Source organism: Pogona vitticeps, chromosome 6 (genome assembly GCF_051106095.1).
Source record: "Pogona vitticeps strain Pit_001003342236 chromosome 6, PviZW2.1, whole genome shotgun sequence".
Classification (NCBI taxonomy): Eukaryota; Metazoa; Chordata; class Lepidosauria; order Squamata; family Agamidae; genus Pogona; species Pogona vitticeps.
The window spans coordinates 120,818,830-120,841,547 of record NC_135788.1 but is presented as its reverse complement, the minus strand read 5'-3'; the positions used below and the strand labels follow the sequence as shown (position 1 = coordinate 120,841,547).

General features: G+C 51.8%; 1 protein-coding gene across 1 annotated transcript; it reads right to left on the bottom strand.

Annotated features, from left to right (window-relative positions):
* Positions 1-574: 574 nt before the first annotated feature.
* ACADVL (acyl-CoA dehydrogenase very long chain) lies at positions 575-22,061 on the bottom strand. The gene is made up of 20 exons (XM_078378482.1): positions 21,860-22,061; positions 21,092-21,170; positions 18,938-19,012; positions 17,103-17,175; positions 16,320-16,384; positions 15,905-16,039; positions 14,824-14,968; positions 14,347-14,476; positions 12,548-12,673; positions 11,422-11,620; positions 10,767-10,871; positions 9,957-10,043; positions 9,704-9,766; positions 9,050-9,151; positions 7,803-7,900; positions 7,001-7,073; positions 5,389-5,461; positions 3,713-3,785; positions 2,516-2,591; positions 575-1,418 (listed from the first exon to the last, which is right to left on the bottom strand). Exons 1-20 carry the CDS (start codon positions 21,925-21,927, stop codon positions 1,281-1,283), a joined length of 1,983 nt encoding a protein of 660 aa, XP_078234608.1. The 5' UTR covers positions 21,928-22,061; the 3' UTR covers positions 575-1,280.
* Positions 22,062-22,718: the final 657 nt, after the last annotated feature.

Genomic DNA, 22,718 nt, shown 5'->3' with positions numbered 1-22,718 from the left:
CCCCCGGTTAGTGTCCATGGCCAAGTGGGGATTCGAACTCAGACCTCCTGCCTCCCCGTTCCTTCACTCTGTCCGTAGTGAGTATCCACAAAACTGTAGGGCCACACAAGTTTCAGCGGTCAGCTCTGTAGAATAAGGAGGGGAAACTCTGCCTGCAGGCCGAATCCAGCATACAGACAGAAGATGAGAGAATCGGGTTTCACTGGGCATAGAGAATCGCAAAACCCGTACACCTCACCCTGTGCACAGCGGGCCAAAATGGGCCTCCATGAGCTTGAAAGAGGTGTAGGATCAAAAACATTAAAACCAGCAGCCTCTGGGGTGTCTCCCGCTCCGGTCCACCCATGCCTCACATCCCCACACTTCTGAAAAATCGCCCAGAGGAGTATGCTCGGTTTCCTCTGCTGCATCTCCTTCAAAGTCTTGCAAACATTCGTATTGCAACCCTTTCTCCGTTACACCCTCTGTGAAGCCCTCGTGTGTGTGTGTGTGTGTGTGTATTTTTGGCACCTTTGCACTGCAGTTGGAAATTTCCTGGAAGACAACAGTAGCTCACAGGCCAATACTCCAGACGTTTGTTTGTCCGAGGAATTTAATCGTTATTCCCAGAAAACACAACAACAGGAAACAAGAGAACTTGAGAGGAAGGCTCCCCCATCTTATGGCTAAAGTTTCCTCTCCCGGCGCATTCTGCACCGTCAACAAAAACAAGCAGGCTGTTGGTTCCAGAGGTTGGCTCCCTTTTTTTTTTTAAATCAAGAGGCGTCTGTTGCTTCCACAGTTCAAGCTGGGGGTGAGGGGAGGTAGGGGGTCAACGAGCCAAGTTTGAGGGGTGTCCATGTGCCAAGGGGGGGGAAAACCCACACCCATATGGAAAGCCAAAGAGAGAACCCGAGGCAGAGATGGTGGGAGGAAGTCCTGTTTTTAGAAAACAGTTCCCAAGATTCCCCAGCTAGCTTGGCCATTAGATGGGGGATTCTGGGAGGAAGGAGCTTTCCCCATTGAACCAAACGTTAAGGCTACTTCTCAAACTTCCCAGTGTGAGTGGGGCCTGTCGTCTCTTGCAAAAAGGCTTGCAGGTGTGCATTAAGGCATTTTATGGAGGAAAAAGGCATCTTTCGCCAACAGGCACCGGCCCTCTTAGAATGGAGAGCAAACCGTGGACCAATCCAGCCCCTCATCATCCCAGATCTTCAGGCTGTCAACCTTACATCTGCAGAAGCTTGTGTTATATGTGCGCGCGCATGTAGGACCAAACTCCAGGGCCTGGGGGACGCCTCTCAGATGCCCAGAGGGTTGGGGGAAATGACCCCTTCGTTTTCCACCAGGGCTTTGGAGATGCCCCGGAGGTTCTTGAAAAATTGCCGGGTGGTGTCGGAGCGCAGGGAGGTCAGCGTCTGGACGATCCGGTCGTGGGCCTGCGGGAGGGAAGAGCAGAGGAGGAAAAAAATCAAAGGAGGACCGAGGGGGGAAGACAAGGGTCTTGTGCTGGTGGTCGTCCAAAGAAAAATCTATCAAATCTGATCAGGGGGACTAAAGAACGAGAGAGAGAGAGAGAACCCCAAGTCTATAGAAAAGGAGAAGAGGCGTCCAGAAGGGATGCCTCTTCTCCCTTGTCTAGGAGTACATTTACAGAACTGAGTTTTGAGTTGGTTTTGAGCTTCCACGCCGAGGAAACCTGTCCGTTCAACCGTCGGGCACCTTCCGACTGGCAGAAAGTTGGGTTCTGACCAGGCACGGCTGCATTTTGGAAAGGTCCGCGGGCGTGTAGCCTGCCGGTGACTTCTGGGCCAGGAGACAGCTCATGTTGGCTAGAGAGGATAAGAGGTGCAGTCCCAAAAGTTACTTTTACAGGCTTGGAGCCTATGTGACTCACAGCCCCCCCCCTCCCCAGTTCTGCTATCCTTCGTCCACCGAAGAGGTTCAACTTCCTACAAACTTCTTTTGTCCAAAGGTCTCTGATGAAAGGCCTCACCAGTGGGTTCCTCCTGGCACTAAGCGGACCAACGTCCCCCTGAAATAAGAACACATTCTCCCCCCCTTTGCCCACCTTGTGCCTCGTCTGCCCTCCGTTTTCTCTCCTGTATCCAGCTATAGACAGGAAGCGCCTTGGGGCAGGGACCTGCCTTTCTGCAAGGCAGGACCATCATCCCAACCACTACCATTGATCCAGAATGGCTGCCTCTTGACCGTCAGTTCTAAATCCTGGCCACTGGTTCTATCTTACACTCAACAGCAGCCCTGTGAGGTAGTGTTCGGCTGAGAGCCCTGGGCACCCAACAAGCTTTATTATTCCGTGAAAAATTAAACTTCGGTCCCTCCAACCTGGCCCCTCCAAGCACTGCCTCGCCCCACCCAAAATTTTAAAAAGCAGTTTTTGGACCCCGGTCGCAGACCGCCGGATTCCCGGGCTTGGTTGTTCCAACTCCTAAAATCCAGCAGGGAAAAGGCGAAGCGCCGTTCTCGAGGATGGGGATGCCTTGCCCTCTTTGGCACAACAGCCGGGGAAGCTCACCTCGATGCACCAGGTGTCACAGAGCATCTTCTCGTGCTGGGCTGTCGCCTGGCCGTGCTCCAAAGACCGGGATGCCCTATCGGGAAGTGGGAGAAAAAATAATGAGATAATCCAAGAGAAGTCAAACAGGAAGTTAGTGGGTGCTCAACAACCCATCCTGCCAGCCCCCAACTCCTCCGGGAAGAACTGGTCGGCACTTTTTGGAATCGGCGAGTGGGGGGGGAAGGGGGAAACAGAGGTTTTGGTGCAGAAGGGAGCGTGAATTTAAAATCATCTTATAGAACGAAGATGTTTCTGGTTCAAATTTTGTTAGACATTTTTATTTAAAAAATTTAATTAGAAATTTTATTACTACTTATGAAGCCAAAGACCGGTTTTGCTTTTCTTTTTCAAGTTAGCACGAAACGTGTTGGGTGTGGAAATTTCTCTAGTTTCCCAACTTTTTTGGGGGGAGGCACCTTTCATCTTGAAAGGCTGCTAATGTTTAAAAGTTCCGAAATGTATTCCCGTTGGCCCCCGTTTGGTTTCACACCCTCTCCCCCCCCCCTTTTTTTTCCTGGCTGTCCTGATGGTGGTTCCCCAACCTCAACCCTGGATTTTCCCCCCACTCCAGTGGATGGCCCTTCCCTGGCACAACTTTGCAACAAGTGCGCAACCGGCAGAATGCACAACCAGCTCGGCCAGGCGCTGGGAAATGCTCGCACAACTGCCCTTACGCAAGGGCGCATGTGAGCAAGATCCTAGCCCTTATGAAAGACCTGTTGCTGCTCTCTTCCCATTTTGGAATTTCTGAATCTAAGCGCTCTGTACACAGAAAGGAGCAAACGAACCGGTAAATGCTGTTTCTCCTCTGCCCGTCAACCACCCTCTCCTCTCCATTTCTGTCACACCACATGAAAGAATCTGCCAAACGTCTTCCAGGTCCTTAAAGACTCCCAAATTTTACAACCACCAAGGCTTTAAGGGATATTGCTGTGAGCTGCAGTCCATGAAAGCTGCTGCCATATTAAACTGGGGTAGACTTTATGGGGACCAAGAGAGGTTTGGTTGGTTTTGCTGCAACAGGAAATCCTGGAATTACTGCTCCTTCTCCACTCCTGATGGAATTTGTCAGATAGGAAAGTTTTGCCGTTTTTAGCCGAGTGGGGACCGGCGTTGAGGCATGAAGAGGAGGAAAATCCGGGCCGTTGGGCTCACCTGGAGAGGACGACCACCATGGCGTACAGATCGATCGCGCTGTCGGCGATGCGCTTCAGCACAAACTGTTCATCTGGTGGGGAGCGTTTTTTCCAGGACCAGAACGGGGGGGAGGGGAGGGAAGGTACACATGCAAAAAAAGCAATTATATGAGGAAGACAGACACCGTAGGCAGCTCGAAACATTGGTATAACAGAGAGCTTGTTTATCACCTGTCTCCTTCTTGTAATCAAGAGCATCCTCTACAAGGATCTCAATCTAAGAATATAAACAGGGCCCTGCCTGAGTCCAACCACAGACAACCAGACCGCTCCTCCTCGATCTGGTGTCCCCAAGATGGGCTGAGCTGGCTGGGGATTATGGGACATGGAATTCAACCCCTCTGGAGGTCACTAGGCGGCAAAAAGTTGAGTTAGACACTTTCAAACATTTCCCAAGCCAGGAATAAAGACCACTTTTATCTCATTTCTTGGCCAAGCTTTGGAATGAGAGGTAGGCTGCTCTTGAACAGGGAAGTTCTACTGAGGTATTAAAGGCAGGCACCGCCTCCCTTTCTCTCCCCAGGCCGTTCCAATGGGTAATTCCAACTACTGTTTGTTTGTCTGGCCAGCCTGTCTCATTTATAATCTGCTTTTCTCTCCATAGGAGGACTCAAGGTGACTCCCAAGGTTAAAGCAAGTGAAATTAAAACGCAATAAACAACGCATGAAAAAAAAAAAACAAATTAAACTAGAGTAGACCCACTGAATTAATGGGTCTTACAGGAACGTTGACTTCAGTCCCACTTCATTTAGGGGTGGGTCTACTATCCTTCCGGTTTAGTGCCTTGCACTGTAGCATGAAAAAACGGAGGCATGTGGAAAGGGAAAACACATCTTCTCACTGATTAATGCCTCAGCCATTCCTGGTCTTTCTTGCTCCCTGGCTCCCAAATCACAGTAATCAATTTTACTCTTTAAAACTCTTTTGCGTGATGGAACCCAGCCGTAAAGGGGGCTCTGCGGCCCTACAGGATCTCTGCCCCCTCCCCAGCAGCTGCTGGCAAAGAAGCGCAGCCTCAGTGGTGGGAGATGCACAAGGTCCCAGGTTCAAATCCTGGGCAGGGTTGGGAAGCCTTCCTCCCTGAAACTCAAAAGCAGAAGGCACCGAGAATCTCCCAGGGGGATAAGACAGCTTCCTGCATTTTCCAAGAAATGTTCAGAAGCATAGTTTAAAAGCAAAAACTAAAATAAAAATAAAAATCAATTCTCCTCCGCTTTTTAGTTCCTGAGTCAAGCCAGCGTTAAGGGTGGATAGGGGAGGAGGCGGAAGGCCCTCCCCGGATCAACAAGCAAGCCTCTATCCTGATCCCCTTTCCATCTCCAATTTTTGCCACCTCATGCCCTCACACTGGATTCTAGAATCAAAAGAAAACAAAAAAACCACAGAGCCTAGTGGTGCTGTTTGGAGGATTTTTTTTTTTTACTACAGTTCCCAGAATCCCCCAGCCAGCTAGCTGGGGGATTCTGGGAACTGTAGTAAAAAAGAGAGAGAGAGACATTTCCAAGCACTGCGCCTTCTCTAACTCAAGAAACAAGGGAGCAAACCCTCCACCTCTTTCACTCCCCCGGAACCCCAAGGCAGCAGGATCGGGCCTTTTTGGGGAGGCCGGCCCCTGACCTAGAAGAGGGACTCACCGATAATTTTCTTGCCGTGTTTCAGGAGCTGCTCCTCCACCACGGCCCCGAAAAGATCGATGGCATGGACGGTCTTTAAAAGGAAAGAAAGAAAGAAAGAAAGAAAGAAAGAAAGAAAGAAAGAAAGAAAGAAAGAAAGAAAGAAAGAAAGAAAGAAAGAAAGAAAGAAAGAAAGAAAGAAAGAAAGAAAGAAAGAAAAGGAGCGACGTTTGAGGCACAGGCGGCGGAAAGATTGACAAGCGCCGCACAGCGAGCGGAGAGGAGGCCTGCCCGCCTGCGGAACGTGACTGCCAGGCACGAAACAGGCTCGGTCCTGGCATTTCCTTCCCCCAAACATCTACGACAGCCTTCCTCGAGTAGCACCCGTCGTCCCTACGGGTCAGGCAACAAAGCCCATCAGCCCCTCCAGCCCACAGGGAAACCCCGCAGGGCCCTCGTAAAACAGGAACTTCTACCTCGAAACACCTGGAACAGCCTTCTTCCAGCTGGCAGGGGATGATTGGAACGGCAGCCCGCACAGAAACGCTACATTTCTGGACTACATCCCCCAGAATCCCCAAGCCAGCATATGGAGACAAAAAGACCTCAGCTGCCCGAAGACCTTTTCTCTTCAGGCCGTTTTTTCCTTAATGGCTGGTGGTCTGAGAGGGTTTTTTTTTTTTAATGGAACGTTAGGCTGTCTTGTTTGAAATGTGTTTTAGTATTGGTTTGATTTATCATATTAAATACAATACTAGCTTTTGAATACTTCTTTTTAAATACATGTGCCCTTCCTGTTTCTAGGCTTTTAAATATTGTCTTTTTAATGATGTAAGCCGCCTCGGGTCCTTTTTTGAGGAGAAAGGTGGGATGAAATCATTTTAAATAAATATATAAATAAAGACCTGAGCGGGGCCGTTAAGGACGAGATCTGTCAGAGTTAATTAATTAATCAATTAATTAAACGTCTATGCTACCCATACTACCCAAAGGTCTCTGGGTGGCTTACAAGAATTAAAATACAGTAAAAAAGTAAAACGATGAAAATGGAATTAAAATAATCAATTCGTAGGGCCGCTTTGTGTCAGAAGCAGCTTGAGGGCATGCGGCTAAGTCCGACAGTATATCTGGAGCCCTTCAGGTCCAGAGAGAGGCTGGCTTAGATGATGGTCCGGCTGGGAGCCAGCAGAGTTCCAGCCGATCCACCCGACTTGAGCCCGCTGACCACCTTGGCTCTTAAAAGAAAAGAGAATGGGGCCGCTCATCGGTTCCTCAAATGAAGAGGATGTGCCTGAAGTCATAATTAACAGCATGGGTTTTTAAAAAGTTTTGTAAAATGCTCTGGGGACTTACAGAGATCACGAAGGCCAGAAATTGAAAACCCTTCCATACATTTAATGGGGACGGGAGACTGAGGGTCTGCTGGCAGCCAGAGAGAATAATAATACTTTACACGGTGGTAATGCAGTCTCCCAGGATTTCATCGAGAGCCTCTTCAGAAGTCGCACGTGGAGTACAAGGGAAGGGCAATATCCCCGTTTTTTTTTTCTCAATTCGCGGTGTTCACTGGCAACCCCCTTTTTTTCTCCAGTGGAACCCCCCCCCTCGAGGAAATCAGCTGCAACACACGTACCCGTTCGGCGCTTGAATCCAAGCTAGGGTGCACGATAGACTTCAGGGAAATCCCTGATCCCAGACCAGTTTTCCTGGAAAAGAAGCAGACGCAAAGTAACCATGAGACTTCCCCCCACAGCCGGGCTGCCTCCGGCCTTGCCCGAACTCACACAGAAACCCGAGCAGTGGGGTCTAGAGAGATTTCGCCAGAGAAAACACAACTAAGGGGCAGGCACAGCATCAGCGGGCGGCCGGGGGGGGGGGGGGTAGAGAGGGAGGAAGAGGGTTCACAAAACTGGAAAGATATTGCATCAGGAACAGTGGAATGGTTTGCAAAGTTAGGAATGATTTCAAAAGAGAACTTGGGGGGGGGGGTTTGGACTGCAGCCACGCTGGGTTAGATGGGGGATTCTGGGCATTATAATCCAAAAAAAGTAACTTTTCTAAATTCCACTGTAAGAACCCGAGTTTCTGGATCCCAGCTCTCCATCCCAACTCTTCCCTAAAATCCCAGGCAGGATCAACTCCCCACAGCATTTCCAGGGAGGTGGGATTGGTCTGGAAACCATCCTCGAAGGGGTTGTCGTGCTGCTGCTGGACTTCTATCTGGCGACGGAGTTCTCAAAATCAAACTTATATCTGGCAAAAGAAAGCTGCCGTGTGGGCTAACAGCGTGGCTAGTGAAATGAAGAAGCAAGGCGACTCCTGGCTACCGGGGAAAAGCGTGTGACGAGTCTCCCCCGAGCGTCTGAACTGAGAGGCTTAGATTTAACCCCGGCCACGACCGAACCGTTGTGGGAAGAGGCGGCCCCCCTCCCTACCTGCGCACTCGCTTCCCGAGCTCAGTGACCAGGAGCCCGGCGTTTCCGAAGGGATTCTTGGCGGCGTGTTGCAAGCCACGCAGCTGGCTCCCTGCGTTCTGCGTTGAAGAAGAGACGAGACCAGTCAGATCAGCAAACGAGAGGGAAGAAAGAAGGGGCTCCGGGCAGAGGCCGGCCTGGAACCTTTACAGTTTTCCTGATGACTCAAAAAAGTTGCAGAGAAAGGTTTTCCGCTCGCTCAGGGGTTGAGGTCTCCAGCTACAGAGGCAGAGGTTGGGAGTTTGATTCCCCCCCCCCCCCACGGTGCCTTCTTGACAGGGGCTGGACTGGGTGATCCCACAGGGTCCCTTCCGGCTCTGCAGTTCATTCTTATTCTTGTCGTCATCGTAATCTCACCTGATTATTTTTCTTTCTGTCTACAAGACACGCATACACGTACATACATACAAACACACACACACACACACACACACACACACACACACACCGCTCTCCTCTGCCTGCCCTTCTAGTATATCACACAGACTTTGAAAATCTGAATCTCTGTGCTTTGCCCAAACCACATTCCCTATGGGGTGAGCAAAAGAGAAGGTCTCAGATGCCAATCCTTTTTAATTTTAGGAAAGCAAGGAGGGTCCAGAACAGGCCTCTTCGGATCTATTTAACAACATCCCCCATTGTCCCCTGCCAGACTGACCAACCAAGTTGAGGAAACCTGGACTGGGGGGGGGGGGAAAGTACAGCGTGATAAGAGATTGACAGAATTACGGCCAGCAGAGAGAGAAAGGCACGGCTTTCCCCTCCTTGCCTAACCTGATCAGCCACCAAAACTGACAAGAAGTGGGTTCAAGATGCTAAGGCAAGGAGGAATTATCAGGTGGAACTCATGGCCACCAAATGGGTTTCAAGAAGGGAGAGAGAAAGGCGCAGGAGAAGACCGCTCCTTCACACCCATCCATCACAACAGGAAAATAGTAGCCCAAGGAACAGAGATACTTTGCCAACTGAATACAGACGGCTGGGTTTTACTGTCTGGAAGCCATTTGAGTCACTCAAGGGGCCCTTGTGACAGCTGATGGGTGGATTCTGGGAACTGTGATCCAACACACCGGGAGGATACCGGGCTGGATAAAGCAGCGACACACTTTTCTCGTCCCTTCCCCAAATTCTGACTGCTCCCACCCCACCCTTTGCCATGGCTTGGCCCTCTCCCTCTTCCCTCCCTTGCCTGCCAGCCACCCACCCACCTGGAATCCGTTGAGCGCCACAAACAGTCTCAAGATGTCATTGGTTCCCTCGAAGATCCGGAAGATCCTTAGGTCACGCAAGACACGCTCCACGCCAGCCTCCTGAAAGGGAGGAGTCGGGTGGAAATGACAGACGGCACAGGGAACAAGTAAAGCCGTGTGGGAACCGGGCTCCCCGATCTACTTCCAGTAGCACAATCGCAGAGATTGTTTGGAGCCACGGGCAAAGTGGATTTGTTAGGAAACACCTCTGGGCATGGACAGAGCGCCCAAGCCTTGCTCGAGTGGCTGCAAATAATCTCTGAGAAGGGGAGAGGCGGAACCATGAACCTAGATTGTGAAGGCATGCATTCAAGCTTTTACCCCTTTGGGGCATCAGTAAAAGGCAAGGTATTAAGTAATGTAACAAAGTGGAATGTCATATTATGCTTAGCTGTGGCATTTACTCAGTAGGTCTCAAGTGTCTGGTTTGGGGAGCATATCTGGGCCCATTTCCCCCCATTTTTGGGCATTGTTTTAAACATATGCTTGCAAAAATAAGTAATAAGTGGAAAGTTAGTGATCCAAGCGAACACAGTACTTCAAAAAATTAACGTTAAAAGCTCTGTCTTCGTGTCTGTCCACGGTGGGCGGGGACTCTTCCACTTTACTCACCTTCATGAAACCCATCCCACCCATTAACTGGATGCATTCGTCCGTGACGGTCCAGGCGGCTTCCTGAGGAAAGCAAAGAGAAACAGTGCAAAGGACTCAGTCTTCCTCATCTGTAAAATGGGCGCACGGCAGTGCCATTTCCAGACAGCCAAAGAGAACGGTTTGGCAAGTTAAAAGAAGGCTGCAAGAAAACGGCTGGCCCGAAATGAGACCGGTGGATTGCCTCAGGATCTGGCCCAGTTCCTTTACTCACCGAGCCAAAGATCTTGCTGATGGCGGCCTCAATCTGGAAGTCGGTCGCTCCTTGATCCATGTTGGCGCTGATCATGTATGCCATGGACTGTGGGGGGAAAGGAGATCAGGTGAGCATCTGTGTATTTTTGTGTGTGTGTGTGCTTACTATCACAAGATCTAGATCCTTACAGAACGTATTCGAGAGGGGCCAATTTGGGTTTTTAGACAACCACTCCCAGAACAGCTGCCTGGGGATTCTGGGTGCTGTAGTCCAGACACACAAATCAGCCTACCTTCAGATCCCCTGGCCATAGAGCCGCCTAGAGTGGTCCTGAGTTGACTAGATAGGCGGGATATAAATAAAATAAATAAAATAAATATAATAGATGGCCGGGAATGCTTTCTACAGCCCACACGGCACCACACGATCTGAAAGGGTTTTTCTAATCAGGTGTAGGGCTGGGGGGGGGGGTGACACAAAGGTTAATTCCAGTTTTTTTTTCATGAAACCAACTTATTAAACTTCGGATCCCTACCACTGGAAAGCCAGGCTTGGAAGCATGGTAGCTAATCTGCGAGGGTGGGGGTAGGGGGGTGCAAAAGGAAGGTGGCAGGCTGGGATCAGAGCCTGGAGAATTTGACTTCTCTGTAGGGAAACTTCAGAAGCTCCCAGGCAGCACCACCCGTGGATTCTGGGATCTGTGGTCCAAAATTAAAAAAAATTGGCAGCCTTCAGCCCTGGACAGGACAAGCGGTGTCTGAGAAGCACTGTGGGCCCCTTCGTCCCACGGTGGAAGGGTCTGCACTTACACACCCGCCTTTCGCTCACCTCCGTCACATAATGCAGCAGTGCCATCCGGGCCAGTTTCTCTTGGATTCCTCCAAAGGTATGAATCTTCTCCCCAAACTGTGTCCTGTTTGCAGCATGGTCCACCTTTGGGGCAGAAAAGAAAGGGGGGGGGACTCAAGATAGGATAGGACGCCACGGCCAGAACAGGTCCAGAGGAGAGGGAGGGATTTCGGCAGGGAGAGAGGGGAGGGAGCGACATCAGGGGGGGTGGAAACCAAGCCCTATCAGGAGGAAAGACTCAAAGAACTGGGGAGGGTTTAGCCTGGAGAAAAGACTTGAAAGGCTGTCCTCCAGAGGAGGGGCAGATGGTGTTCTCCATCATCCCAGAGTGCGAGACATGTCATTATGAGCTCAAGCTGCAGGAAGCCAGATTTCGGTTGAAAACTTCTCAACTGTTAGAGCAGTACGACAAGGGAACCCATGACCTCAGAGGGAGGCGGTGAGCGCTCCAACGCGGGAGGCCTTCAAGAGAAGACTGCCCCACCCAATTTTCTGATCTGCTTTGATTTGGGTTCCTACCTTGATCAAGGGGTTGGACTGGATGGCCTCAGAGGCCCCCTTCCCACTCCACGATTCCAGGATCTTTGAAAAAAAAGGGGGAACCATACATCCCAGCTCTGCTGGAATCACTCACCGCTTTGCCGATGATCCCGCGCATGGTGCCGGCCATAGCCGCGGCCATGCCAAACCGCCCGTTGTTCAGAATGTTCATGGCAACCTTAAACCCGCCACCGGGGACTCCTAGAACATTTTCCACCGGGACACGGACGTTCTCGAAGTGAACCTCTGCCGTGTTGGAGGCTTTGATGCCCATCTTCTTTTCAGGGGGTCCACTGGAGGGGGTGGGTGAGAGGGAGGGAGGGAATCATCATACACCCCGTCATTAAAGTTTTGGGACGAGTACACTCGGAATCTCCCAACCAGCCAGGCCCAAAAAAGGAACTTTTCCAAGCTCGTTCCGTAAGACGCCGGCGGACCACCAGGTGTGTAAAAGTCTCCTTCGGCTCCGCCTAATTTCCTCGCTGTCTCTTTTCCCCCTGCTCGTTCTGCAAGGCACTTAACTCACGGGAAAGGTTCTGAGTCCAACCTCACTGCTTAGAAAAACCCACAGTGCTGGGCGAAGGTCCCTCTTTGCACCTCGGATCCTAGCGAGCCCTTTCTGAGATGGAGGGAGCGCTCCAATGCCGGAGACGCTCAAGAGAAAGCCGGACCACTGTCTAGAATCCAGGAAGATTTTGACTTGGATTCCGGCATTAAAGTGGGGGGTTGGTGGGTTTTGAACCCAGTGGCCTTGTGGGCCCCTTTACGCCCCGTTACCCTACGATTCTATAAGGGACGTGGTGGCACTGGGGGTTAAACCGCAGAAGCCTCTGTGCTGCAAGGTCGGAAGACCAGCCGTTGCAAGATCAAATCCACGCGACGGAGGGAGCTCCCGTCACTCGTCCCAGCTCCCGCCAACCTACCCGTTCGAAAGCATGCAAGCCGATAAATAGGGACCACCTCGGTGGGAAGGTCACGGCATTCCGTGTCTAGTCACGCTGGCCACGTGACCACGGAGGATTGTCTGTGGTCAAAACGCTGGCTCTATGGGTTGGAAACGGAGATGAGCACTGCGCCCTAGAGTCAGACACGACTGGACAAATTGCCAAGGGGAACCTTTACCTTTACCTACCCTACGATTCTATGGCAGCTGCAGACAGACCACAAAGAGCCGCACTGGACTCAAGGACCCCCAAGCGCCTGCCCCCAGGGTCGCTCACCTGGTGACGCCACCGAACGCACGCTCCACAATGAACGCTGTGATCTTATCCTTCACTTCGCCTGTGGTCCCGTCTTTTATGGGCGTCTTCGCAAACACGGTGAAGATCTCCGCCAGACCGCCGTTGCTGCAGAAAACGGTTCCATCAGCTTTGCAAGCCTCAAGCAGACAGAGAGGACCCTTTTGCAGGAGTGGCTTCAGCAAATGTGGGGGCACCTTCCCCAGAGAGACTCACCTGGTGCCCACTCTTGCCTTTCTTATTCCCCCCCCCCCCGGTCGGTGAGCATGCTCATTTTAGTGCTCTGATATCTTTCGTCATAACAATAGTAGTCATCTTGGAGCCGCAGCGCTGGAAGGGACCCCGTGGGATTATCCAGTCCAGCCCCTGCCAAGGAGGCACCGAGAGGGATTCAAACTCCCAACCTCTAGCTCTGCACCTTAGAGACCTACGCCACTGAGCTATCCAGCCGTTATTTACTTCTTTTTTTAAAAAAAAATCATTCCTCTGCACCCCACTTTCCCCCCACAAATGGGACTCAAAGGGGCTTAACAATGAGAGCCAATAAAAGTGAAGTTTACATGGGATGAAACCATTAAAAGTTAAAAGCACAGCTTAATCACATCGCAGCGAAAGAGGAGAGGGCACCAATCCAATTAAAACCGATCGCTGAGCGAGTCCAAAGGTCTTTGCTCGGCAGCGGAAGGATAACGGCTGGGAGGGAATTCTGGGGCCTAGAAGAAGCCACCAACAAGACCCTAAACGTGTCTTCTTGGATGATGTGAGGAAGACACGGGCTAAGAGACGCAGCCCTTCACAGAACCCGGATCCCAGCTGCCCCCCCCCCCCGGCTATTTCTGCCATTTGATTTCATCTGGTTTTTAGTCTATGGGGTGTTACTCCTCCTTCATTCTTATGTGAAGGGATCTGTGCCCTGCATCAAAGAACGACAGGGTTGGAAGGCCAACAAAATTAATGAATTACTGGGTGGGTGGGGTGGGGGAGTCGTCGCCACCACCAAGGCTTTCTGCCGAGCCCAAGAATCCATTTTCCCTGCGCATGCAAAAACGATAGCCAAGCTGTTTCTGAAAGAACAGAGACGCTCTGGCACACACCACAGTGCCCAGATTTCTACAACGGAGGCATCAGATGTGCCTTCCCTGACAAATTTAGTACAGTTATGCAACAAGAGGAGACAAGAAAAATCAAAGCACGTGGAACTGCCTCCTTGGGGTGAGGGTTAAAAAAAAACAGCCATGTGCTTCTGAACATGTGCAGAGTGGCCATCCATCAGCATGACAGGGGAGGGATTTCTGCAGGTGTCTGAGATGAAGCTACATGTTCTAAAAAGTTCCTTTTTTTGGACTACAACTTCAGTGGATTCTGGGAGGTGTAGGCCAAAAAAAAAAAGGGGAATTTTTCCTGTGCTCGGGTGAGGTGGATGATGACTTAGAAAAGGAAATTCCAAGAGCCTGTCCCAGAGAAAGCAGCCACTATCTTCCTCCTCGTGCTTCTGTCATCAAACCAAGGATCTTTTGTTTTCCCGAAATGTTAAAACAGACTTTCAACCCCACCCGTTGTTTTATTTTTCACTTTTTTTCCCCACTTCGATCGCGTTTCTGTTTATGGTGCCTTATGGTCTTTATATTATGAGCTCTTTTCTCCTTGTCAGACCCACGGATCCCGCCCAGAAAAAAGGGTTGGAGGGCTAGAAAGAAAGGATAAGAAGGCTTCTGACCAGGGGAACGGCAAATTCCCAGCCCAAAAGTCTGGGCCTCCTTCCCTCCCCGCCTGCCACTGACCTGATCCAAATTTTGCTCCCGTTGAGGGTGTAATACGTGCCGCAGGGGCTGAGAGTAGCCGTAGAACGGATCGAAGCCGCGTCCGACCCACTGGCTGGCTCCGTCAGACAATAAGCCGCCACGTTCTCTCCTGGGCAAGGAGGAAAAGTAGGGATGAAAGTTGAAGAGTAAGAGGGTGAAGGTAGAGAGGAGAGAAAGGGGGGCCTCCTTCGGGGAAACAAGGAGGAGAAGTCCTATGGAACATATGGTGTGTTCCCCCACCCACCCACCCAATAAAGAGCTGGGCATCTCACACCAGCTCCAGCTGGCATGGCCCTTGGTGAGGGATGCCCTCTGGAGGGGCACCGGTTCTTCAGCTTGGCCCCGATGGTCTCCAACAGCTTTTGGGGCTTTGCCCCCCCATCGCTGACGACAGCTCCCGGCCCACAGCCTCGCCAGCCCCTCTGCCTCGGCCCCTTCAAGGGCCACCTGTCGTACCTGTCGCTAATTTGGGGAAGTACTTCTCCTTCTGCGCCGGGGTGCCGTAGAGCAGGATCCCCTTGAACCCAATTGATTGGTGAGCCCCGAGGGTGATGCCCACCCCCAGGTCATGCAGGCCAACCATCTCCACCAGCCGAGCGTACTGCAAGTTTCAAATGGGGAAGAGGAGACAGGTGAGGACCAACCTGGGAACAAATCAAATTGTGGGCCCCCTCAAAGTCATCCAGCGTGACCCCGAGAAAGCTCAGTTTTAACATCCTGCCATCTTGGCTGAGTTAAAAAAAGACACACCAACCGTAGACAGTTGGAATGTTTGCGAACATTCCGTGGCACCACAACTAATCGCCCTACAGCTGAGCAGAAAGGAGTCTTGTGTATCCCAAAACTTCCTTATGTGTGATAAAATATAACAACCTTATCTTTATATACATCTCTCTGCTTGCTTGGTAGCATGTCCCGTGATCACAGCTGGGCAGATTTTCACAAAATTTGGAAGGTGCCAACGCTTGACATACAGGCAACGTGGCATACACAAAGACCACAGCAGAGGTCCTGGGGGTACGCCCACAAACCACAATTATTTTCTCCTGCCTACACCATCCTGAAGATTTTGATGAGTTGAGTTTTCACCTATTTCCACTTCTGCCCTCGTTTTATAGAATGAGATTCTGGGGAGATTCTAGGATTCGGATAAGCTGAAGGAGTGCCAAGAGGAAACTGCCAGAGAGCCCAGGGGTTTCGGAGGCCTCCGGCTGCAGGGCCCAAGGTGGGGAGTTCGAATTCCCCCCCACACTGTGCCTCCTTGAGCGGGGAGGGGCTGGATGATCCAGAGGGTCCCTTCCAGCTCTGTCATTGCGCTATGCTAGATTTATCAAGAAGGAGAGAAACCAGGATCAAAGAATGGGGCGGGGGGGAGGGTGTCACAGTGAAGAGAGACCAAGACTCCCAGGATTTTAAACAGAGCATTTAATTTAAAATGTATTCATTCCCTGTGGCTTTACACACGGCTCCTTTCCACCTGATTTGGGAGTTAAAAAAGGAAAAGAGACGCTGACCTCAGAGAAGCTGGGCTTCTTACCTGGGTGTTGTTGAGCCCCAGGCCCCCAAACTGGACGGGGATCTGCAGACCGAAGGCTCCCAGTTCCTTCAGCCCCTGCATGGTCTTCTCCTCCACCTGCTCCAGAGTATCGTTCTTGGCCGGATCGTTCACCTCCTGGCGGGTAGGAAGGAGGAGAGAGAAAGAGGGTGACCGGCGGAAAGACCTTCCTTCCGACAGACGGACGGAGAGTTTGGAAGCCGTAGCAGAAAAGGAACATTTCCACGCTCTGCACCCAGACGGACCGTCTCCACGGACCGGCCAGGGGGTTCAGCAAGAGATCCATCCCTTGCTTGCGAGTCACACACCGGCTCTGAGCCCCACTGCACCCCCTGCAGACCCTCTCTCAACGTCAGATCTGAGCCCCCCACTTTCCTCCCTCCCTCGGACGTCTCACCTCAAAGAATCGAGAGACGGGGCCCACAAGTTCTTGCAAAGTCTGGACTTGGTCTTCGTTGAGCGCTGTAACGGAGGGAGAGGTAAGAGGAGTCGACTCAGCCCCCTTTCCGATTCAGGACCCCCCAAAAGGCACAACCGCCCCCCCTAGTCCCAGTCCTCGGTTTGAGGGCTTCTTGTATTTCAAGCTTGTTTCAAACTGTGGCCAACGGGGAAGATCAAACTTATGCCAAGAAAGAAAGGACGCTTTCTATGTACTGGTTTCGAAGAAAGCGAAAAGGCTTCGCGAGTCTCAGAGAACTGGGTGCGAATGACGCAACCTTCACACCAGAAGGTCACTGGGTGGCTCTTCTTTGTCCCTCCTCACTCCAAAACAGCAACACTGAAAATACACCATGTCCCATTCTCCCCATCCTTCTGACTTACACATTTCCCCCCCACACACACACAGAGCAGGGGCTATTTGTCGGCCTGTATGGGTCAGTTTCCTCCAACCCAGGGGGCCTGCTCAATGGGTCAGGCCGCGACTCCCGCCAACGTGACTCAGCACGGTGGGAGCTGTAGTCCGCCAGGACACTTGGGTTAAGCAGTCTGTGGCTGCAGGAGGTGGATTCTGCTCAAACCCTCTGAAAGAGACCTATCCCTATTTCCCCTGTGCCTATTTTATCTGCCTATTTCCCCCGGAGAACCTCCAGGACATCTGTCTCGGGGTTCAGGTGGACCCCGATATTCATCCCAAGCTCGCTGGCCACGAAATACACCTCATGCCAACTTGTGTCTTTACCTGATGGGAAAGGGAAAACTTGCTCCGTGTTGATCTGGCCCTTGAACATCCCGGCAGCAAACGACTTTGATTCCTGGGGGGCAGTGGGGGCAAAGAAGAGGACAAGAGGTGCTTGAAAGGTCAAAAGGTGGGCCACACAATTTGCACACAGCCGGTCCTGAGTTCAAGATACCCAGCAGCGCAAAAAGACCCCCTCCCGGTCCCAGACCCTGGGCATCTGACGATTCAACCCTGTGGCAGAAAACCGAGGGACCGACGGCCTCCATGAGGCCACGAGAAAAATCACTTTGGGACTGCAGCTCCCTGAGCCGGGGGACCATGCTGGCTGAGGCATGCTGGGAGACGTAGTCCGAAAAAGCAACTTTTTCAAGGAGAGCTTCCTGTGTTCCGAAGTTAGCTCTTTCAGGACATCAGGGTTTAGAGAGAGATGCGCGTTCCTACAACACCCCCCACAAAAAAAATAACTTCTCTCAGCACTCGTACAGTATTTATTTATTTACACCGTTTCTGTCCCATCTTTCTCCCCCAAAAGGACCAGAGGCGGCTTTTCCCCTGAGGTGGGGAAAAGGGAGAAAGGAAAGCTTTTTACGCACATCCCCATGGAAGGAGAAGGCCAGAGCGCTCTCGGCTGCGGGCTGGTCTCGGACAGTATCTAGCGCTGTGCTATCGTTAGCTTTCCTCCAGCTTTGCTTCAATGACTTATAACCTGGCTGGCCCCTCAGTATCCTGCACCCAGCATGGCCCACCATTAGTGACAAAGCTTGCAATCAAGCAGTAAAGAAGCACAGAACTCAGCACCAAAAGGACACAGAAAGAGCATCCTTAAAACCAGCAAAATCCATCCAGAATGCACACCCCGAAACTCAAAGCAGCCATAAATACAAGATGCAAACGGAAGAGGTGTTTGCCGGGCACCAGAGAAAGGCCCTCTGAAACCAAGGTGTTACCACCGAAAAGACCACGTTTCCTTGCCGCCCTCTGACTATCCTTAGGTGACTGGTGGGGGACGGAAGAAATCTAAAGAAAGCTCTCAGATACAGAATGAACGCCGTCAGTCCTTTAAGTAACTAGGTACAGGGCCCACCTTGAGGGAGCCTTCCTTAAAACCACTTTTGAATGCCCCCCCCCCAGAAGTTGGAATGTTTACGGATATTCCGTGTCATCACAGAAACTCAGCCAGTGGGGAAAGAAGGAATCCACAAGACCCCCCCCCCCCATATGAACCGCCATGCTATCTACTCACCTGGGAAGACCTGGCCCCCATTTTTTTTGAAATAAAATTTATCTTATTTTATTTAGTTAAAAATATTTTTGCCCTGCCTTTATCCTTAAGAGAACCCGAGGCGGATTGCAACATTAGAAGGACAACATTTAGAAGCTTAAAACAATAAGAACACGAATATTTTAAAAGCACAGAGCGCTGTCCTCTGAAGATGCCCATGGCCACAGAGATGGGCGAAACGTTAGGAAGAACAACCTTCAGAACATGGCCAAAGAGCCCGAAAAACCCACAACAACCATATTTTAATAGAATTAAACAAGTGTCTAATAATAATAATAATAATAATAATAATAATAATAATAATAATAATAATAATAATAATAATAATAATAATAATAATAATAAACACATACCATGTTAAAAATAATAAAAAATAATACCCCTCCAAAACACCTTCCTTACTCATGCAGCAGACAAACCAAACCCTCATTCCTTTATGCTAAAACACACCAGGGAGAGCACGATGAGACCCTTAAATATTACCTGCTTCCCCCATTTCCACCTTTTTAAAAAAGGAAAAAATAAAAGAAAAAGTAAAAGTAAAAGGACATACTCCCGCTATGGACTTTTTTTCAGACACAGCCTGGGTAGCCGACTCGGCCTTGGTGCCCGATTTTTCCAGCACAGCCTGCAAAGGGTGAACAAGATAGCATTTTATTTTATATGTTTGCCTCTGTGCGTGCGTCCTGTGGCAGGGAGTTCCAAAGTCTGGGCTAAGTGACAAGGGAGTATATACGGGTTTGGAGTCTCTATCTTGTGGGTCCAGCCAGGTGCAATTGATAGGATCATTTATTTTACTTTGCTTTAGAGTAAATAAAATTCTAAAGCCTCTCTGTGCAAATTTGATTCATAAAGAAATGCAGGGTTCCAGGAAGGGGGACAACCTTCCCTGGCAGACACCCCGTGCGTCACCTGTTGAGGTTCAACCTGTTGCCCCGTTGTAAAAGGAGAAAACAACCACAACGTGGCGTCCCCGAGCCACGGAGGCCTCTTGACAACCACACCAGAAACGGTGGACTTTGGAGTCATTTCACAAGTGACCGGGAAAAAAAAGCAAGGGAAAAGCATTCATTCCCGAAATGCGAGAAGGTGGGGACACGTGCACCCTGATTATGTCTTTTTAATATTTGCATTTTACAGTATAATTATAGACTCTTCTGCTTCCACCTTGCAAGAGCAGCCTTGAGCAGGATTTTTTTTCTCCCCCGACGGGAAGGCTGGATAGAAATTGCAAAGGAACAAACAGGCGAGGAAAGGTGGCTGCCAGCAGGCTTTTTCCAGCGGCGCGGTGCGCTCAGAAACGGGACGCCGGGCCTCCTCCGGGTCTCGCTTCACGGGGCTCCCCCTTCGGAGGCCCAAAAATAAAAAAAATCCCAGGCTCGGAATGGATCCGCGGAGCCGAGTGCGCCTTGCAATGCCAGCTTCTGGCACGCCGGGAAATGCATTTGGGGCGGTTGCAGCGCAGCTTTTTAAAAATGTCCTTCGGAGGGGGCTGCATAGCAGAGCCGCTCGGTGGGTGATGGGAGTTGTAATCCTCAAAAGTACATTTTTTTTCTAAGTGGTGGTATCCGGCCCTTGGAGACGAGCGGTGCAGGGCCGGGCAGAGACGGGACTGCCCCGACACTTCCCACGCCACTTTTGCTGCCAACGATTCGGTTCCCGCACGTGGCAGGAAAACTTTGCACGGGCTGCCTGCCACCCTCGGGCGGCCGGGCGCCTGGCAGGAACTCTCACCTTTCCCCTACATTCCTTCCTCCCACGTGGCATCAAATATGCCCGGGATAAGGTGACCTTTCCCCCAGAAAGGGACCGGCTGGACCAGCAACAAATCAGCTGTGGAGGGTGTGTGTGAGAGAGAGTCAAAAATAATGAGGGCATCGAGTTCGGGATACGTCGCACGGGACCTGCCCTTCCCCACATCTCTCCCGTGGGGTGGTCCCCAAGCGTGGTTTGCGGGTGGGAAATCGAGAAGCCGATCTACCTGGGGTGAAACGGGCGCAGGTATGAGCGGATGCCGACGCCTGCAAGAGCGGCCACCAGGACAGAGTTTGCAGAATACCATGGACTACAATGCCCAGCATCCCCCACCACAAGCAGGACACAGGTTCCATACGGGGTCGGTGGGTGGGGGGTTTCAAATGAAACAGAAGGTCCCAGGTTTCTCCACCTCAAGCAGGACCGAGTGGCTTACTGCAGGTGCCACGCGGATACTTTTTAAGATTCCAGGTTTCTAGTCCTCATGAAGAGGCGTGAAGACAGGACAGGCGGGCAGCCTGGTCTAGAGATGACAGAGGGAGAGGCCTGAATATCCTTTCAGAGCCTTCTTAAGTCAGGAGCGGGAAAGGGGGGGTGTATGTGTCTGCCCCAGACTACAACCCCAGGCTAACAGAGCCGATGGTGAAGGAGCATGGGATGTGTAGTCTGGCAGGACCTGAAGGACACCTTGCTCTATCATGCCGCTGTAGATATCAGTGGAAACTAACCGGGCTGGATTCCACGCCCACAGGCGCTCCTACACAACGGGTAATTGGGTCTCGGCGACGTTTGCAGGCATAAACAGGATTAATTCCTTGTTCTTTGGAAAATAACCTGCGAGCTCGTTTGGAAACAGGACGATCCCATACCCATGCCCGCCCGCCCGCCCACCCACCCCCAAAAACAAACCACAGCCCCCCCTCAAAAATACCCCGCTCCCCCCCTCCCGTACCTCAGCAGCCTGGGCGGCATAGAGGCGAACCCCAAAAGGTTGGGGAGTCACGCAGGTCTGCGCCAGGAACCCTCCAGACCTGTGGGAGAAAGAAAGGGAGAAAAGGGGGGGCGGTCAAAGTTCAGTGCCGGGGGGAAGGGGGACAAGGGAGGAACTACCACATGGGCTTCGGAGTCCCTAGAACTCATCGCTTCTCTAGCACTCATCTTTCGCTTTTCTTTTTGTTGGGGGGGGCGTGTTGGAGCTTTATTTTTCAGTCCCTGCTTTTACACCCCTGGAATCTGTCTGGGTTTTTTTGGGGGGGGGGGAGTTGCCCCATCCACAATTTTGTAGCCCCGAGCCAAGGGTGTGTGTGTTGGAGAGAGAGAGAGATCTAGGAGGGTCTTTCCATACCTGGGGGGCTTTACTATTCTGGACTACAAATATCCCCCCCGGCCCCTCAGAGCTACCCCCAAATCCTCTGGGGGGCTTGACACTCTAACTTCGCATGAGGGCCAAGAGGCAACTGAGTGCTTTAAAAAAATTGGGGAGGGGGGTGTCTTAAATATAGTATGTCTATTGGACGACAATCTCCAGAATCCCCCCCCAGCTTCGCCGGCTGGGGGATTCTGGGAGTCGTAGTCCAAAAATAATAAGAAGAATAAAGAGGGACAGATTGCCCTTTGCAGCCCCCCCCCGCCCACTCCTTTCCCCCCACCCCCCCACGGGCACCCCCCCCTCCCCAGCTCAGCAAGCCTCCCGTCCCCCCCCCCCCCGGAGCCCACTCACCCCTGGGGGCCCCCCAAGCGGAGGAGGCTCCTGGCCAGCTTCTTCGGGGGCAGCCGGAGGGCGTGCATGGCGGGCGGGCGGACGGACTGGGGGGGGGCAGCGGCCTTGCTTTCCTTTCCTTTCCTTTCGGGACGGGGGGGGAGGGTCAGCGTCGTTGGATCGCTCCTTTGATCTTGTTGCAAGCCTCCCGAGGCGGGTTCCTCTTTCTTTCCTTCCTTCCTTCTCTCCCTTGCAAGGTCACGGGTTCCCGGGGGGGGGCCAGGGCCGGGCTAGGGGAGGTGGGGGGCAGGAGGGACTTTTGGCCGGGCTCATGGACTTCCACGCCCCACTGCCGTCCCGGGGCATGCTGGGAGTTGTAGTTCTCCGGGAGGGGGAAGAGCAAGCCAGGGAGAAACGAGCGACTCCTCGGCACGAGGGCTGCCGAGCATGTGCAGAGGGCGCGCCCCGCCTTTGCCTGGCTGGCCTGGGCCTTCGGGCAAAGAGCGCTCCTCCTCTGCCCGCGTGCAGAGTGCCTCGGCTCCCTCGGAGGGTGGGCTGCCTCCCTCCGCCTCGGTCAAGGCTGCTTTCCAGGAGCCCAAACCCTGACCCTCCTTTTTTTGGGGGGGTTTGCTTTTCTCTCCCCCCCACCCCACCCCCTTTATGCAAAAAGGGCCTCTGAGCAAGTGCAGAGGGCCACACACCCTCCGCACCCTGCACTTCTAGGAGTGGTTCAGACGATCTCCGCAACACGCATCTTTTTTTAAAAAAACTTTCCCATCAAGATTGCGGACCGAGAGACCTCAGCAGGGCTGGGGATTCTGAGAGTTGTAATCCAAAAAGGAGGTAACCGTTCCACATTCCATATATATAGTCTCATTTT

Coding starts and splice junctions, on each gene's coding strand:
- ACADVL (XM_078378482.1), bottom strand. CDS start 21,927: ATGCACGCCCTCCGGCTGCCCCCGAAGAAGCTGGCCAGGAGCCTCCTC. Junction 16,040..16,319: donor CCGTCTCTCGATTCTTTGAG/GTGAGACGTCCG, acceptor CCTACCCGCCAG/GAGGTGAACGATCCGGCCAA. Junction 10,044..10,766: donor TGCTGCATTATGTGACGGAG/GTGAGCGAAAGG, acceptor TTCCCCCCACAG/TCCATGGCATACATGATCAG.